Below are 19492 nucleotides of genomic sequence, written 5' to 3' on the forward strand. Positions count from 1 at the left end.
TTACTTTATTAAAGTGTCTTTAAACAGAGGAAGCTGTAGAATATGCAGAACAGTGTTAATATGCAGTAGAATATGTAAGAACAGGGTTAAGAAACACTGATCTAACCTGACTTCTGTTCATATGTAGTTCACAGTAAGACCACATGTCCTGACGTTTATATTAACTTCTGCCAAAAATCTCTAGGAAACGTAGTTACATTCTCTCAGTAGAAAGAAGTGCTCTCAGTAAAAACAAATTAAAAGCGCAGGAACCAAAGAAAATGTAAATATACAACAGAATTGACATACAATACATAATAATAACAACCAATACTGTTATATTATTTTAAATATTAGGTGATAACTGATCAGTTTTTGTACTATGTATATAATTCAGACATGCATTCATAATTTTTTTCTAACAACAGTAAATGTAATGTGGAGTAACATGTTTAGGCTGTAAAATCACCTTTTATTGGATGTAACTAATTATAAACAAAATACAGAAAAAAAGACAATTTGTGATAATAAATAATCCCACAAATGTTGTTCTAGGAAACTATAGTGTGGGCTTTGGTTCATATTCGCAAATGTGTCTCCCCCCAATATCAAGCCCGCTCCTACGCCCTTACCTATAACTGCTATATTAAGCTACAGTTATTAAGTCTGTGTACTGAACAGAATTTTAAATCCTTATAAATGTCAGATATAAATATAACTAATAATAACTTATAGTTACTGTGCAGATTTTTAAGTATATTATATTTTATAGTTGATAGTTTTTTATATATTACTTCTATTAGTGTGTTTCTCCACAACCGTGCAACAACCAATCAGACTGTTTTCTGAATTTTCCAGGAGCAAATCAGCTCTGAAGGCAAACGCTGAAGATTTGAGGACTAATTAAACAAAACTTTCTCAGCTGCGTGATCAGGGCCAGTGAACGCTAAACGGAGAAAAGGATATCTTATAAATCCGCTGTTCGGGACCATTTTGGCTTCAGCGTTGAGTTTGATAATCAAGGTAAAAGACAGTCAGCAGATAAAGCACAGTGTGATTCAGTTACCTGTTTTTCACTAATGGTAAGAATAAGTGCTCCTTTTTTATAATAGATATTGTGATTTGAATTAATCTGTGACTTTATTAATTGGCTCTAAAAGTGTGAGTAGGAGCACCTTGTTGATTTGAAATAGAAAGGGCTAAAAACGTTCTGCATGTTGGAGCTAGATAATATTGATATATATCGAAACCAAACCGAAACAGTGGCCCAAGAACCGCGATACGAACCGAACCATGGCCACACTGTACCGTTGCATCCCTAATGTGCAGTGTTATATTTAGTGTGTGTAGTGTTATATTTAGTGTGTGTAGTGTTATATTTAGTGTGTGCAGTGTTATAGTGTGTGTGTAGTGTTATATTTAGTGTGTGTGTAGTGTTATATTTAATGTGTGTGTAGTGTTATATTCAGTGTGTTATATTTAGTGTGTTTGTAGTGTTATATTTAGTGTTTGTGAGCAGTGTTATATTTAGTGTGTGTAGTGTTAATTTAGTGTGTGTAGTGTTATATTTAGTGTGTGTGTAGTGTTAATTTAGTGTGTGTAGTGTTCTATTTAGTGTGTGTAGTGTTATATTTAGTGTGTGTGTAGTGTTTGTGTATGTAGTGTATGTGTGTGTATGTAGTGTGTTTGTGTGTGCTTGTATTGTGTGTATGTAGTGTATGTGTATTTGTGTGTATTTGTGTGTATTGAGTGTAGTGTGTCTGTCGTGGTATATTTAGTGTCTGTGTGTAGTGGTATGTTTAGTGTGTGTAGTGTGTGTATGTAGTTTACGTGTGTGTAGTGTTTGTAGTGTATGTAGTATGTGTGTGTGTAGTGTTTGTGTGTATTGATTGTATGTAGAGTGTATGTGTGTGTAGTGTTTGTAGTGTATGTAGTATGTGTGTGTGTGTAGTGTTAATTTAGTGTGTGTATTGTGTGTAGTGTATGTGTGTGTGTGTGTGTGTGTATGCGAGTGTGTTTGTGTATTGTTTGTTTGTAGTGTATGTGTGTGTGTGTATTGTTTGTTTGTAGTGTGTGTGTGTGTGTATGTGTGTATGCGAGTGTGTGTGTGTATTGTTTGTTTGTAGTGTGTGTGTGAGAGAGAGAGAGAGAGCTTACATTTTTTTAATCCAGGTTTTATTCTGATCTTCCCTCCATGTTCCACTCTAAACACACACACACACACACACACACACACACACACAGATCAGCACAGTGTGAGATTTTTAGAAACTGATTTATAAAGAAATACTTTGTGTGAAAACGAGTGAACATTTGAGAGAGCAGAAATTAGTGACCTCATGTGGTAAAGTACGGAACTGCAATGCACACTGCATAAAATCAGATTAAAAACGGAAGATTAAGGAAGATTAACTCTTACTTCTCTAAATATATCTTTGTCTGATCGTATAAAGTTTTAATATTTGCCATATCTTATTCTGCTTTATATGCACGATATGTAGTATTATTTTTATTAGAGCTTTTATTCACAAATGGAGAAAACAAGGCACAGTGGTTAAAGTTCCCAGGAGTGACTGAGCTACAGAAATTACTCCAAAAGGGCATGAACAACTCATCCAGGAAGAACCCAGAACAACATTTAAAGAAGTGCAGGATCCAGTGTTGGAAATAACGGCGTTAAAACTACTTTTTTTCAGTAATGAGTAATCTAACTAATTACTCTGACTGTAACTATAACGCCATTACCATTTCAGACACCCCGTTCCTGCATGTTACTTTAGCCGCTCTATGAATTTTTTTTTTTTCTTCGCTTTGCCCTGGTTAACCTCTCCTCTTTCCGGTAAAATTGAGCTTCTGGCCGCTGTGCCTGTGGGTTGGCGTGGTGAAGTGAGGCCATCATTTTCGTGTTTAATTTATTTATAAGCGCTGTTGTACAGCAGAGTTTTACAGCGGGCGGTGTTGTGCCGAGCGCGCGGCACCTGGTCCGTGGCGTTAGTTCTTGTGTAAAGCGCTCGCGCTATCCGCAAAATACGACAGAAAACACAGAGAAACTGCAGAACTATGTATGGGACTACAATATGAGCGCCAGGCAGATGAAAGAGAAACAGGAGATACAGTGTGTGAGAACATTTACCTGTGAGTAGCTCATACCAGAAATCTCTCTCTCGGTCTCTCTCTCTCCCTTTCTTTCTCTTTCTCTCTTACGTTTATTAGATTGATCTCTCTGATAAGACGTGTGAAAACTAATAAAAACTAGCAAGCCCAACGTAAAAACTTACTGAACAGAAAAAATAAAAAATAAATAAAATTAAACTATAATAAAAATGAAATATGTAATCACTTAGCTCTGGGCGCACGTGAACGCCTCCGCGTTTGACTTGCAGCACTGTGTGTGGCTGTGCTTAAAAATCATTTAAATTAAATAATAGTTCTATGCTTTTATGTTACAGTGTAAATTAACATAATTCTGATTATATTTCACTCATTCAAACAGCCCGAAAACAAGTTCATGGTTCGGGTTGGGTCGGGCTCTGGCAGAACGTGCACGTTTTGGGCCCGATCTAAGCTCTATTCTCTTTTGGTGAAGCTGTTATATTAATACCGTCGTTAGATTGTTGTTTTTGTCCATTATTTTGTTTTGTTTATATATACATATTTCCTTTGAGTGTGGCTTGGTTGGTTTAATCTCATCCTCAGACGCGTTTTTCCGTTTTTTTCAGTATTACAAGTTTTAGTAATTTTCTTTGGTTGTGTGGAGAATTTTGTTTTATTTTTTTGAAATTCGTTAGATTATATTTTTGTCAACATTTTGGGTTTATTTTCGTTTGTTATTTTTCTAATAGTAAATGCATAATTGAGTTCCTTTTTTTTGACGGGCGAATAATAAAAAGCAACGCCATAGTTACTTTTACTGGTAACTAATTACTTTTATAGTGGAGTAACTCCGTTAGTAACTCAGTTACTTTTTTGGAGAAGTAACGAGTAACTATAACTAATTACTTTTTCAAAGTAACGTGCCCAACACTGGCAGGATCTCACTCGCCTCAGTTAAGATCAGTGTTAATGATTTAATAATAAGAAAGAAACTCCTAACTAAGACAAAATGGTTTCTTGTGGGCTTGCAGAAAAGAGTTAAACTTTACTAAAGTATGTTTTTTGCATTTATATTAATACCTGAGTGTACTCCTGTCACAACAACTGTTTTTATTGGACTATACATTTTTCAAGGAATTATTGTGCAAAAATTATTTTATCATGATTTAAAAATAATTTTATGCCACTGGTCATTAGAAAACTTCAAAAATGTTAAATGTAACAAAGGCAACATTTTTAAATGAAGCCAAAAAACCATGTCAATCACGTTAATGTGATCTCTTTAGAAATTAAGGGCTCTATTTTAGTGATCCGTAGGTGAGCTGTCCGCCGTGCACCATGCAGCTTGATTTTGGGTGTGTCACTGTGTCTTTACGATAGGAAAAGTTGCTCCAAAGAGGCTCAAAATGTGCAAAAAGCATGTATCGTGAAATAAACCAATCACCATGTCATTTGCCATTCTCTTTAAGAGCCAGGTGCGATCTGACTTTGGGGTATTGCTATTTAAATGGCGCAGCTACCTGGAATTGACCAATGTTTTTCATCGGCGTAGATATATTCAAAATCACCATTGCTGTTTAAACAAGACAGGTGAAGAGCATGAAAATACACTGTTGGTGGGAGTAAGATAGCAATAAGCATCAAGACCACCTTGCACAGGGTGTAGGTTAGTGTTCAGAAAGGATTCTGGTTTTGCAGTCACTGATTATTTTTACCATAAAGACATGGGCATGGTTGCTGGGGTGCTTGACTCTCAGTGTGTATAAAGTTAGTGGGGATCAGTTTTTATCTTGTAACTTTTCTCCTGACTCGATGCTCAGGGCAGCTCTCCATCACTGAAGTTTTCCACCTGTTCTGGAGTAAAAACTAAACCTTGGTTCTTTTTACCAACAGAAAGATGAGCCAAAACAGAATTACAGCAAAGTACTTGGCATTCAGTGCAGATAGCTTGAGCATAAATAATTAACAGTGGCTGTGTAAACAAAAATAAAACAGAATGACAGAATGAAGGTTATTCGCTGCTCCACCATGTTTACCTGGTGACTACAACTAGATTTACTACAGGTCCCACAATGCAATGTGTCACAGCATTAACCCCTAACTTTCTCAACACTTTGCTTTCCTGTGAGGCACAGCGCACACACAGGAAAGAGAACAACAGGCAATATCAAGAGTGACAAATATGTACAACATGTACAACAATATTTATCTTACAATAAGTTGATAACATAATTATCAGTTCAGACCTACCCGAGTTTCTCCAGTTTGCAGTGTTGATCCTCCAGTCTCTCAGAAAGCATCTTCATTCCTGACTCTCCTGGGTGGTTGTAGGTCAGATCCAGCTCTTTCAGGTGGGTGGGGTTTGAAATTAGAGCTGAAGCCAGAGAACAACAGCCTTTATCTGTGATCATGCAACCAGATAATCTGCAGACAGAGCAAGAGAATGTGTGAGTGAGTGACAGAAAACAAGAAAGAAAGAAAGAAAGAAAAACAAGATAGCAGACTGAGGAAGATAATGCACTTTGATATTAGTCTCTTTTTTAAAAATAACACTACAAAATCTGAAAAAAAAAATCCATAGAAAACTTAAGTTTCTTAACACAGTTGACACAGATTAACAAATTCATGAAACCCAAACCTCAACAGTAAGCATCTCTGTGAATACGGCATTAGCATTGATGTGGACCAAAGAATTGAGTTCATATTAACTTTTTCTAAAATTGTTTTTGCTCGTGCATCACAATTTTGTAATCAATGTGTGATATATCTCAAATGTTCATTCAAGTTGGACATTTTTAAGACAACTGAAGAAGACTCGTATTTGTTTGTCTGTTATACTCTGACTTTTGTTAAACACTTTTTCTTGTGTGATTTGTTATCATCAGGGTAAACACCTGAATATTTACACATTTATACATGAATTTCTAGTGGTGTCAATCGATTAAAAAATGCAATCCAAAAAAACCTACCAAAATTCTGTGATTAATCGCACTTGTTTTTCGTAAGTTTTTATAGTGGATATTTTATGTGGTGAATTTTGTGTGAAAAGTTTTACACAAAAAAATTAAATCCGCAATCAAAATGTTAGGCTAAGGTCGAGCATTATAAACATAAAGAGCTCATCATGAGCAAAGGAAGGGAACTTAGAGGAACAGACCTGGGAATAAACAAACCGTTCCCCCGTGAAATCCTTGACAGATGCAGAAAATTGTTCGCCGTGAGGAAAGAACTCATAAAAGAAGTGAAAAAAGCAGTCGTCTCCGTCGACAAACTTTATGTTGATGGACAGCTATATCATGACAAAAACATAACTCCCTGGCTGTTCTAAATGCATTAAACGACAAATTTCCTTTTGAGGATTTAAGATTAAGGTCTAAACTTACTATGAATATTATTTTCAGAACATTTGTTCCATTTTATTGCATATTTTATTAGCATTTTATAGATGAAGTCCAGAAAAAAGTATCATTACCGCAATGTGATATGACATCTAATATATGATAAAAAAAAAATGGAGAGAGACAAAAACAAACAGAGAGATGGAGAGAGAGCAACAAAGCTCTGAGCTGAAAGTCTGAACCGGATTGTTACAGCTGGACACCGCATTAAAGTGTTTCAGTCGTTTAACCAGAAAATAAGTCTGCATGTTAGGTGGAGGCGGGGCAGATTACGGCAGACGTTGGGGTCAAACTTGGTGCTAAAATAAAACTTGGGTTAAAAAATAGTAACGCATTACTGATTCCAACTTAACAGCATATGTTAATTTAATGCTGACAGCCCTAATAATATCAAATGAACAATCACAGAAACACTGACCTGAAAATCTGCAGTTTACATTGTGAACTCTTCAGTCCAGCAGAGAGCAGCTCCACTCCTGAATCCTGCAGGTCATTGTTACTGAGGTCCAGCTCTTTCAGGGAGGAGTTTTCCAGGTTTAAAACTGATTCCAGATTAGCACACGTCTTTTCTCCAAGATTACATGAAGCTAGTCTAAAAATCAAGAATAAACAAATGATTTTACAATAAACCCAAACAAGAATATTTCAATGGATTGACAAAGAATAGAAAACAGAATTAAACTGTGAAATGTATTGTCTATCTAAAGAGCTGGTGTTTCTTTATACTGAAATAGTTAACATGTAGAAATCTCCACTGTACTTGTGATCAGCATGCAGTTCACCAAAAGCTCTGGGACAGATTATAATGAGTTAAAATAGAAAATGAAATGTTTAACAAAACAGAAAAACAAGCAAGGCTTTTTGGAGTGTGTGAATTTATTCTATTTTCCAAGCTGAACTCTGGAAAAACATTACACCCTCTCCCACATATATCAGTGAGCTCGTGAGTTAGCTAGTTACCCACTCGGTGAGCTAGTGAGTTACCTAGTCAGTGAGCTAGTGAGTTAGCTAGTTACCCACTCAGTGAGCTAGTGAGTTACCTAGTCAGTGTGTTACTGAGTTAGCTACTTATCTACTCAGTGAGTTGGTGAATTAGATTGTTACCTAGTCAGTGAACTAGTGAGTTACCTACTCAGTGAGCTAGTGAGTTACCTAGTCATTGAGCTAGTGAGTTAGCTAGTTACCTACTTTGTGCATGAATACTTAGCACATCATGCTAATATGAGCTTTTTAATGGAGTGAAACAGAGAATAATATAACATAATATAACATTGAACAGAACGTTTGTATGAAATTTAATTGTAAAAGTATCTGCTGCTGCTGCTGTGCACTGGAAGCTGTCCGCAAAAAATTTAAGCAGAAGCAAAGGAGAGATTCCTGAAGCTAAATTCTTTAACAGAAAAATGCAAAAAAATCACAAAAACACAAAAATAAAAGCAAAGACTGGCAAAATCCAAACTGAAATAAAGTAACCAAGTATATTTAAAATATTTGCTATATATTTTTTTTCTTTTGAATTTGCAACATACAATTTTTGCTTTTGATACTTAACATTTTGATTGCGGATTTTATTTTTTTGTGTAAAACTTTTGGCACAAACAGAGAGAGAGAGAGAAAGAGAGAGAGAGAAACAAACAGAGAGACAAAAACAAACAGAGAGATGGAAAGAGAGCAACAAAGCTCTCTATCCAGGTCTGAGCTGGAAATCTGAACCGGATTGTTACAGTTGGACACCGCATTAAAGTGTTTCAGTCGTTTAACCAGAAAAGAAACCTGCATGTTAGGTGGAGGCGGGGCAGATTACGGCAGAAGTTGGGGTCAAACTTGGTGCCAAAATAAAACTTGGGTTAAAAAAATAGTAACGCGTTACTGATTCCAACTTAACAGCATATGTTAATTTAATGCTGACAGCCCTAATAATATCAAATGAACAATCACAGAAACACTGACCTGAGAATCTGCAGTTTACATTGTGAACTCTTCAGTCCAGCAGAGAGCAGCTCCACTCCTGAATCCTGCAGGTCATTGTTACTGAGGTCCAGCTCTTTCAGGGAGGAGTTTTCCAGGTTTAAAACTGATTCCAGATTTTCACACGTCTTTACTCCTATATTACACAAAGCTAATCTGAAAATTTAAGAATAAACACAAGCACAAATGATTTTACAATAAAAATAAAACTTGGGTCAAAAAATAGTAACGTATTACAGTAAGGGACTACCAACAGAAATGAATACAGCTACAATATCACTCCATCTTAAACCTACAAAGATCCTACCTTACCATCCAGCTACCGTCCACTGTCACTAATTAACACAGACACAAAGCTAATAAGTAAGACATTAGCTACCAGACTGGAAACGGTTATCCCATCCTTCATACATCCTGATCAGACCGGCTTCATCAAAGGCAGACAATCAGTTACCAACATGCGCAGACTACTCAATCTGATCCATCACACAACAGTCCATGAGTCAAAAACTGCAATAGTCACTTTAAATGCGGAGAAGACTTTCGATAAGATTAATTGGAAATTCCTTTTCACTACACTACATTAACTAGGTTTTGGAGAATCATTTCTAGAATGGATTAAAACTCTCTACACTTCACCCAAAGCCACAGTCAATACTAACCATTTAACATGAATTTATCAGACACAGCAGTTCAATCACTCCCTATCCCTATGTGCACTGAACACATCACATACCTGGGCATTAAAGTTTCCACCCAGCTGTCTGAGCTGCACACACTTAATTTTAGACCACTACTCACAACCATCAACAATGATATCCAACGCTGGATGAACCTACCACTATCCTACCAATATCCACAATCAAAATGGCAATATTACCTAAATTAAACTACCTCTTCTCAAGGATTCCCATCCAACCTCCACCTACCTGGTTTAAAAGCTTAGACGCAATCATCTCTAAATTCTACTGGAAAAATAAACCACCCAGAATCAAATTAACCACATTACAAAGAACTCAGGGAGGCCTAGAAGCTCCAAACTTCCAACAATACCTCTCTGCAAACAAATTAAAGTACATTATTAAATGGATAAAAGCAAATCAAACTGATGAAATATGGAGAAAAGTAGAACAAACATAAATTATTGAAATACAAATCTCAGACTTACCATTTATTAGCACAACAATCAATCACCACCCTTGTTTCAAAAACCCAATGATATCATCGACTCTGACAGCTTGGTGGAAAATTCACAAGAATTTGTATTAGTCTTAATGGTCCTCTGAAGAGGGGGGGTGGTGGCGGGCAAAAAAAAAAATGTTAGAAAATCAAAAGCAAAATATTGTATGTTACAAATTCAAAAGAGAAAAAATATATAGCAAATATATATTTTAAATATACTTGGTTACTTTATTATCCTTTGCAGTTATTTGAAAATTATTTCAGTTTCGATTTTGCCAGTCTTTGCTTTTATTTTTGCGTTTTTGTGAATTTTCTGTGGATTTTTTTGGATTTTTCTGTTAAAGACTTTTGCTTCTGGAATCTCTCCTTTGCTTTTGCTATAGTTTTTTGCTTCTGAGTTTTGGCACACTTTTCACAGGTGGGCGGGGCTAAGAAGAAGGTCCCTTGAATCTCCATTGGTCAGCTGATTCTGGACTGACGGGTTCCCTGAACCCTCGTCTGAGACTGACCACGCCCACCCCGCCAGTTTCAAGCGTCCTTCCAAACACGGAGAGCAAACAGTTTTCTGTGCACAGCAGCAGCACCAGATACTTTTACAATTAAATTTCATACAAACATTCTGTTTAATGTTATATTATTCTCTGTTTCACTCCATTAAAAAGCTCACATTAGCGAGATGTGCTAAATATTCATGCACAAAGTATGATAGTTACATAGTCAGTGAGCTACTGAATTAGATAGTTACCTATTCAGTGAACTAATGAGTTACCTAGCCAGTGAGCTAGTTACCTACTCAGTAAGCTAGTGAGTTAGCTAATTACCTAATCAGTGAACTAGTGAGTTAGCTAATTACCTAATCAGTGAACTAGTGAGTTACCTACTCAGTGAGCTAGTGAGTTAGCTAGTTACCTACTTTGTGCATGAAAATTTAGCACGCTAATGTTTTAATGGAGTGAAACAGAGAATAATATAACATAATATAACATTAAACAGAACGTTTGTATGAAATTTAATTGTAAACACAATCTGCTGTTGCTGCTGTGCACTGGAAGCTTTTTGCTCTCCGTGTTTGGAAGGACGCTTGAAATTGGGCGTGGTCAGTCCACAACCAGCTGACCAATGGAGATTCAAGGGGAACACCTTCTTCTAAGCCCCGCCCACCTGTGAAAAGTGTGCCAAAACTCAGAAGAAAAAAAACTAAAGCAGAAGCAAGGGAGAGATTCCAGAAGCAAAAGTCTTTAACAGCAAAATCCAAAAAACTCCACAAAAAAAAATCACAAAAATACCAAAAAAAAAAAAAAAAAACAAAGACTGGCAAAATCCAAACTGAAATAAAGTAACCAAGTATATTTAAAAATATATATTTGCTGTATTTTTGTTCTCTTTTGAATTTGCAACATACAATTTTTGCTTTTGCATTCTTAACATTTTGATTGTGGATTTATTTTTGTGTAAAACTTTTGGCACAAATGGAGAGAGACAAAAAGAAACAGAGAGATGAAGAGAGAGCAACAAAGCTCTCTATCCAGGGGTGCGTTTCCCGTACAACGACGGAGCCTAGCATTGAACTAACGTGGTACGATGCATCGTTAAACTAACTAACATCTGAAGTACGACCGTTTCCCGAAACCATCGTACTTTGTTGGTACCACGGAAGTCTGAACTATGTTGGTTTGAACCACTGTGGTCTTAACTAGGGTGTTTCCAGATGTGTTCGGCCAGACTTTCCCAGCAGAAAACGCGCAAAACTCACAATCTTTAAAATATTATGCCAAAAATATGTTTCTATTTTATCATTTAGGTTATTTATATTGTAATTATCACCAGAACATAACGGACAACAATACTATTAATAAAATAACAATGAACTGCAAGTAAAATGTACACAATAATTGCTATATATTAATTATTATTTGTAACAGACAGTGTTACTTAAAAAAAACATACACATATTTGCTATTGCAATATTTTTTTTTAAATAAAATAATCACCATTCTGAATGAGTCTTATTAAAATGAGACCTGAGAAATGTGTGTTACTCAGTGGTTCAGCAGAGCGCCTACGACGGTGCAGCGCGTGGTGTTCTGTCGAATTGTGCAACCCATCGAGATGTGCTTCTCAACACCAGCGCCCATGCGTGGAAACACTTTTTATTTATTTATTGATTTTTTTTATGGTAATTCTGTTATTTTTGGGTGCATTAAACAACCAGAAACCCCTTGCCATTAAGCATGTTTAAATATGGGGCTTTTTCTAGCAATTTTATATTTAAAAATTAAATATGCACTAGGGTAGTACGGTTTGACAGGGTAGCAAAACTCGACAGACACCGGATGGAAGCCTAGTTCGAATCTCAGTCATGTTTTTATTCTCTTTATGTTTTTTTTCATAATGGCAATTAATGTTATTATTTTTTTACATATATATTAATGTAGCCTACATATTTCTACGTATTCCCTGTAATATATTATTTAACAAATACTAATTGATAACATTTGTATAGGCCTAGAAACACACGTTGCATTGGCTAAATAATACCTTTTCTTTATTCACACTCTGTCTGGCCCTGTTACCTCCAGAGGATAATTAGGTAATTCAAAACACCTGCTTATTGCATATCTCTATTTATTTTAAGACACTTTTTACTTAGTTTTTTCTTGTTATGAATATATTATTAAAAGACACCTTCTTGCCTACTGTATGGATACATTTGTTTCACTGGGTACAAACAATGCAAATATACCTTCAAAGGTCCTTAGGGTACAGGTGTTTACGTTAAAGCCATTTTAGAGTATTACGCCAGTGACAGTTTAATAGCCTTATTCAGAGAGTGCATATAGCACAGTGGGTTTAAAAAATAATTATTAACTATTTCATAAATGTTCACAGCACGTTATCTTTACTCAAGAGATGCCTGCTTGAATAATTGACATACATCTTTCCAAGACTCTAAAATACATTTTAGCTAAAGAGCACTTCAGTGCACTCTTTAGGCTACACTGAATTCATGTTTGCCAAATAAAGCTAAATGTTAAAGACATACATTAAAAAAAGGACTGAATTTTATTATTTTACCTGGGCGCACATGGGTAAAAGTGAAGTGGCTCAATTAATGTAATTAACACAAACATTAAAAAAAAAGGTACACTTGACATCTTAAATCCTCTTGCAGCAATATTAATGTGGTTTATCAGCTTTCTGAGTCCTACCGTCCATCGTCTGCACTAATCACAAGGAACTAAGCTCCTAACGTCTAGAGCTGTAGTTCGAACGACGCAGCTGAACCACGGTAGTTGCGAACATTCGCTGGAACTACGGTTTTGGGAAACACCTGAGTAGCTTAACTAAGGTTCGCACTATGCAAGTTACTAACGTGGTTACCTCCATAGTTCCAACCACGCTTTTGGGAAACACCTGCGTCGCAGCTGCATCGTCCAGACTATGTAAGTTGCTAACGTAGTTAGCAACTACGCTTTTGGGAAACGTACCCCTGGTCTGAGCTGGAAGTCTGAACCGCATTGTTACAGCTGGACACGTGTTTCAGTCGTTTAACCAGAAAAGAAATCTGCATGTTGGGTGGAGGCGGGGCAGATTACGGCAGAAGTTGGGGTCAAACTTGGTGCCGAAATAAAACTTGGGTTAAAAAAATACTAACGCGTTACTGATTCCAACCTAACAGCTAACATGTTAATGATTTAACGCTGACAGCCCTAATAATTTCAAATGAAAAACTAAAGAAACACTGACCTGAGAATCTGCAGTTTACATTGTGCACTCTTCAGTCCAGCAGAGAGCAGCTCCACTCCTGAATCCTGCAGGTCGTTGTTACTGAGGTCCAGCTCTTTCAGGGTGGAGTTTTCCAGGTTTAAAACTGATTCCAGATTTTTACATGTCTTTACTCCAAGGTCACATGAAGCTAGTCTAAAAATCAAGAATAAACTAATGCTTTTATAATAAACCCAAAGAAGAATGCTTGAATGGATTGGCAAAGAATAGAAAATAGAATTAAACTGTGAAATGTATTGTCTGTCTAAAGAGCTGGTGATCATCATGGGCATACAGTTCACCTGGGACAGATTATAATGAGTTAAAATAGAAAAGAAAACATTTATCAAAACAGAGAATGAGCAAGGCTTTTTGAAGTGTGTGAATTTATTCTATTTTCCAAGTTGAACTCTGGAAAAACATTACACCTTCTTGCACATATATATATATATATATATATATATATATATATATATATATATATATATTAGAAATCAATAAAGACACTTAAAATGTATGTTCTATATGAAATTGTTATGTTGTATTGCTGATCATCATTTCTCCAAAGCATACTGAGATATGATTTTTTAGTCAAATCACCCAGTGCTACTTTAGAGTGGATCTGTAAGAGATGTGCATTTATTTTAACAAAAACATATAACTTGCCCAAAAGCTTTTTTTAAAGATTGTATTTAATCAGTCTAAGACAGAAACTCCATGTACTGTTAACATTAAAATGATGGTTTAACTATTATTACACACAAAGGATAATAGATGCTTATATGTGACAATGGGAATAAGTGATTGAATGGAAACTGATTTTACACATCAGCAGTTGATTAAAAACTGTATGAAGGCCTAAATAAAAATACTCACACAGCTCTTCTGGATATTTTAACTACTGGCAGCATTCTCAGAAGACACTCTTCTGATGGATCATATTTACTGAGGTTAAACTCCTCCAGCTCTTCTTCTGAGTTCACCAACACAAACGCCAGAGCTGACCACTGAGCAGGAGAGAGCCTGGCCTGTTGAAGATGACGCTCACCACCTCCACTCAGGTATTTCTGCACTTCCTGCACTAGAGAATGATCATTCAGTTCATTCAGACAGTGGAACAGATTGATGGATTTCTCTGGAGATGAGTTCTCCTCAATCTTCTTCTTGATGTATTTGACTGTTTTTTTGTTGTTGTGAGAGATCCTCTCTGTCTGTGTCAGTACGACTCGTAATAGAGTCTGATTAGACTGCAGTGAGAGACCCAGAAGAAAACGAAGAAACAAGTCCAGGTGTCCACTCTCACTCTGTAAGGCTCTGTCTATGGCACTGCTGAGGAATTTAGTCATCGTTGACTTGCTGAAGATTGCAGATAGTTCAGTGCTTTGGTTTTCAGGGATTTGCTGATTCAAAAAGCTTCTGTCAATGAAGCAGAGAAATGCATATAAAGCAGCAAGAAACTCCTGAACGCTCAGATGTACAAAGCTGAAGACCTTCCCCAGGTGCAGCTCATGTTCCTCCCTGAAGATCTGGGTACACACACCTGAGTACACTGACACTTCTTTAATGTCGATGCCACTCTCTCTTAGATCTTCCTCATAGAAGATCAGGTTTCCTTTCTCCAGCTGCTGGAACGCCAGTTTCCCCAGAGCCAGGATACTTGTTCTTGTTTTCTGAGGATCAGGGTCACTATTCCCACTGTACTTCTGGCTCTTGTGTTTAATCTGAAAGATCAGGAAGTGTGTGAACATCTGCGTCAGGGTTTTGGGAATTTCTCCACTCTGAGCTTCACTCAGCATTCTCTCTAGAACAGTGGCTGTAATCCAGCAGAAGACCGGTATGTGGCACATGATGTACAGGCTTCTTGATGATCTGATGTGTGTGAAGACTTTGTTGGCCAGGTTCTGATCCCTGATCCTCTTACTGAAGTACTCCTGTTTCTGAGGGTCACTGAAACCCCGCACTTCTGTTACCTGGTCAAAACACTCAGGAGGGATCTGATTGGCGGCTGCTGGTCGAGAGGTGATCCAGAGGAGAGCAGAGGAAAGCAGATTCCCCTTGATGAGGTTCGTCAGCAGAACATCCACTGAGGTTTGCTCTTCTATATTCACCAAGTTCTCATTGTTCTGGAAATCTAGAGGCAGTCGACACTCATCCAGTCCATCAAAAATGAACATGACCTTGTAGCTCTTGTAATGTCTTAGTTTTAAATCTTGTGTTTCTGGGAAAAAGCTCTGAAGAAGATTCACCAGACTGAGCTTCTTCTCCTTCATCAGATTCAGCTCTCTAAAAGGAAGTGGAAATATGAAGAGAATGTCCTGATTTACTTCTCCTTCAGACCAGTCCAGAATGAACTTCTGCACAGAGACTGTTTTTCCTATTCCAGCAACTCCTTTAGTCAGTACAGTTCTGATGGGTCGTTTCTGTTCTGGTAATGGTTTAAAGATGTCATTGCATTTGATTGGTCTTTCCTCTGTTGTCCTTTTCCTGGATGCAGCTTCCATCTGTTTCACCTCATGTTCCTGATTGACATCTCCTCCATCTCCCTCTGTGATGTAGAGCTCAGTGTAGATCTCATTCAGAAGTGCTGACTTTACATGGCCTGAGATTCCTTCATTAATTCTCTGATATTTATCTCTCAGCTTGGATTTGAGCTTTCGTTGACATGCTGGGGCCAATTCTGATTGCAGAGGAAGAGAATAAGGAAAATGTAATTAGCTGTGATCTTCATGAAAGACCCCTGTGTAGAACGACTTTGATACAGTAGATAATTTTAAGGTTTAAGGATGACACAATATCTTATAATTACAAAATCCAGTTAACTATTGCCTATTATTCTAGTTTGAAAAGCAGAACTCCTCTGAGGAAATAAATTAGCACTAGTTGTTCCCCATTCTCATGACCCAGAACTCTTACTGCTCTCTAGTGTGTTGGCGAGGTCTGTCTCATTCATGCTCCTCAGGATGTGCAGTGTGACCTTCAGCACCCCCTCCTTCTGATCGTCCTCCACCTCTCCCTCAGAGCATGCTGGGTAATCTGGATTTAGGAGATTCTTGAATGTGTTCAGCTCGTTCTTTACTAGAGAGAAAAACGTCTCCTGCAGCTTCTGATTAAGAACAAACATCAGAGAATCAGTAAAGCTGTTACAGTACAGAGAGAGATGATGACACTGATCTGATGAGAAAATGAGTTATAGATGCTCTGGTCTGTAAAATGATTTAAACATCATGTTGCTGAGCAGCATCTTATTGCATTAATATCAACATTATTTAATATATAATACAGTTATAATACTCTATTAAACTGAAGGTGAATAAATTATGATTAGTATCAAAACTTTAAAGTAAAGTTACATTTATATGTAAAATAAATCAGGGAGATGCACATCATATATATGGTTCAGTACTAACCTTGAATATGTGGTCCAGTTTTTTTCTGGAAAAGTTTTTTTTCTTCTCACTGTGGATGAACAGAAAAGCCACACTATAATCCACATTATTAAATCAGCTGAGCTAAAAAAACGTGTTTCAATAAAATATGGTGAGATTATTAATAAAATAAAGAATAGCAGCAAATAACAGATACAAAGAAAAGATTAATCTGTAATTAAAATAAAATGTAAATAAATGTATCAGGAATACCAGAACCAGGAGAGACACACACTGATATGAGTCAAACAGTTTAAACAGTTTATTAACAAAAGGTTAAAAGTTCCAGAAGCTTTGTGGCTTCTCAACATGTAGTTGGGCAATTTCCAGTCTGGCTTTTTAATGTTTTGTTTTCAACAATAGTGTCCTCCTTGGTCGTCTCCCATTAAGTTCACTTTGGCCCAAACAGTGATGGTGTGATCGGACACTGATGCTCCTTGAGCTTAAAGTTCACCTTTAATCTCTTTAGAAGTTTTTCTGGGCTCTTTTGTTACCTTTCGTATTATCCGTCTCTTTGATTTGTCATCAATTTTCCTCGTGCGGCGGGAGGTAAGCTACAGTCCTGTGGATGTTACATTTCTGAATAATATGTGAACTGTAGTCACAGGAAATTCAAGCTGCTTAAAAATGCTTAAAAAATAACCTTTAACTTTAACATGCTTTTAATTTAATTAAATTTTCTCCTGAAACAACTCTTTCCTTCACTTCCTCTGGTCCATGTTGAGTGTGGTACACACCACTTCACCAAACAGCACAGTGACTACCTGTAGCCCTATATATATATATATATATATATATATATATATATATATATATATATATATATATATAGACCCACTGATTGATTACAAGATTTAGACACCTGTGATGCTAATTAGTGGACACACCTTGATTTAACATGTGCCTTTAGTCACATTATTTTCAAAGGTACCATCATTTTTGTCCAGGCCTGTTTAATGAGTTTACTTTTTAAAACAATTATGTTGAAGCACAGTTGAAAATCAATGTCAGATTTTCATTTATTTATTTTCATAGAATTTTTATTTAGTATAACTTTTGTCAAATTCAAGTTATTTCTGTGACCATTGTGGGTTTTTCATTCACGCTTCATTTTCCTCCAAATCTCTCTCTCTCTTCCCCATGCTTTCTCACACACACACACAAACACACACACACACACACGCACGCACGCACGCACACACACACACACACACACACACACACACACACACACACACACACAGCTGAAGACATGTTTTCTCTTTCCATTCTGTTAAAGATGGAATATGGAGCTACTCTAGTGTTTATTTCCTCCATTAAAGCTCTCAGTTAAAATCAGTTACTCAGCACATTAAATAATCTCATTTATACTGACATTAGAAATACACCAATAATAATCTAGGTCTGCCAAACACAACACACTGCACAATGATTGTTGTCCCTTCACAGAATATTGTTGTGATTAATACAATTAATGTTTTAATTTGATTGATATAACTTATATAAATATAGTATAATTTAGTTTTGCTTTTCTAACACTGATGCTTTTATTCAAGAATATCTGGTAGGTCACATGGTGCACTGTTCAATATTTGGAGGTGTGAGTTTAATGTTTAAATATTTAATATATTGTTTTGATTAATATATTTAATAAGCAAATCTTACGATCATTTAAGAAGTGCAGTTTATTACAATATAATACTTTTCGAAACATTTTTTTGAATAATGCAAAATACAGTTTTTTTATCTGACAAAATTACAAAAATGATTTAGATATTGTTTTTATCAGAATTACACACCCCTAATATAGATATATAATGATACTGTAATTTACTCTCATTGTTCAGGTCAGTCAGTCTAATCTAAACCCCGCCTCCCCATCACACCACAGCTGTGTACACTGATCATTACATACAGTAAATCTCACACTGACCTCCTGTGTGTGTGTGTGTGAGGGTGTGTGTGAGGGTGTGTGTGAGGGTAAGTGTGTGTGAGTGTGTGTGAGGGTGTGTGTTATATGCTTTAAAAAGGTAAATTATAGAAAAAGTAAATGATGTAAGTGATGTTTCACTCACTGTGGGTCAGAGGTCATATCTTCACTGCTGAAATAAGGAGGAATAATGATGGACGCGTCACTCTTCATAGAAACACAGCTGGGTTCTGGAGAAGCTCCTCTCTGGGTTTTAGTTCTGTTAACATTAAACACAGTGAAACTCCAGCATTTACACAGTGAAACTCCAACACACAGCACATCTTTAATAAAGATCAGGAACTGAAGAGCTTCACTCTCAGAACAGAACAGTAGTTTAGTGCAGTGATGTACCGAGACCCAGAGCTTCCTCCTCCACTGCTGAAGAATGGAGGATCCTTCATGGACCAATCACTCTTCATAGACACTCCACTGGGGGCTGGAGATGCTGCTCTCTTCTCCCTGTAAACAGATCTTCATGATGATCCATGATGAGAGTAAAGTGTGGAGTAATGTGTTCCTTTACTAAAACTTATTCACAGGTTCCAGACTATCTTCTTCATGACGTCCCAGAAGCGTCCTGAAGCTTTCTGTCAGCTGCCCCAAACTGAAAAACGCTCGTCTAATAAATATACATATTTTAATTTCTTTAACAATACTGTTAAATATATTTGTGTGTTTGTTATGATGTAACAATGTCATCACCTGATTAG

General features: G+C 36.5%; 3 protein-coding genes across 6 annotated transcripts in view; 2 read left to right on the forward strand and 1 right to left on the reverse strand.

Moving 5' to 3' along the window:
- Window positions 1-19492, forward strand: part of LOC125801167 (zinc finger protein 484-like) — a 634928-nt gene that overhangs the window by 492607 nt on the left and 122829 nt on the right. The gene's annotated exons all lie outside the window — the stretch shown is intronic.
- The window catches only part of LOC111188977 (NACHT, LRR and PYD domains-containing protein 12), a 900554-nt gene that overhangs the window by 285644 nt on the left and 595418 nt on the right, over window positions 1-19492 (reverse strand). Inside the window, exon 12 of one of the 2 annotated variants that reach the window (XM_049476912.1) lies at window positions 8421-8594. The exons of the other annotated variant lie outside the window; for it this stretch is intronic. Within the exon in view, the coding sequence (XP_049332869.1) occupies window positions 8421-8594 (174 nt within the window). The remainder of the gene's footprint in view (window positions 1-8420; window positions 8595-19492) is intronic. 2 annotated transcript variants of the gene reach the window in all.
- LOC111196387 (NACHT, LRR and PYD domains-containing protein 12-like) overlaps window positions 1-19492 on the forward strand; it is a 798826-nt gene that overhangs the window by 117317 nt on the left and 662017 nt on the right. The gene's annotated exons all lie outside the window — the stretch shown is intronic.

Source organism: Astyanax mexicanus, chromosome 4, assembly GCF_023375975.1.
Source record: "Astyanax mexicanus isolate ESR-SI-001 chromosome 4, AstMex3_surface, whole genome shotgun sequence".
NCBI classification, from domain to species: domain Eukaryota; kingdom Metazoa; phylum Chordata; class Actinopteri; order Characiformes; family Acestrorhamphidae; genus Astyanax; species Astyanax mexicanus.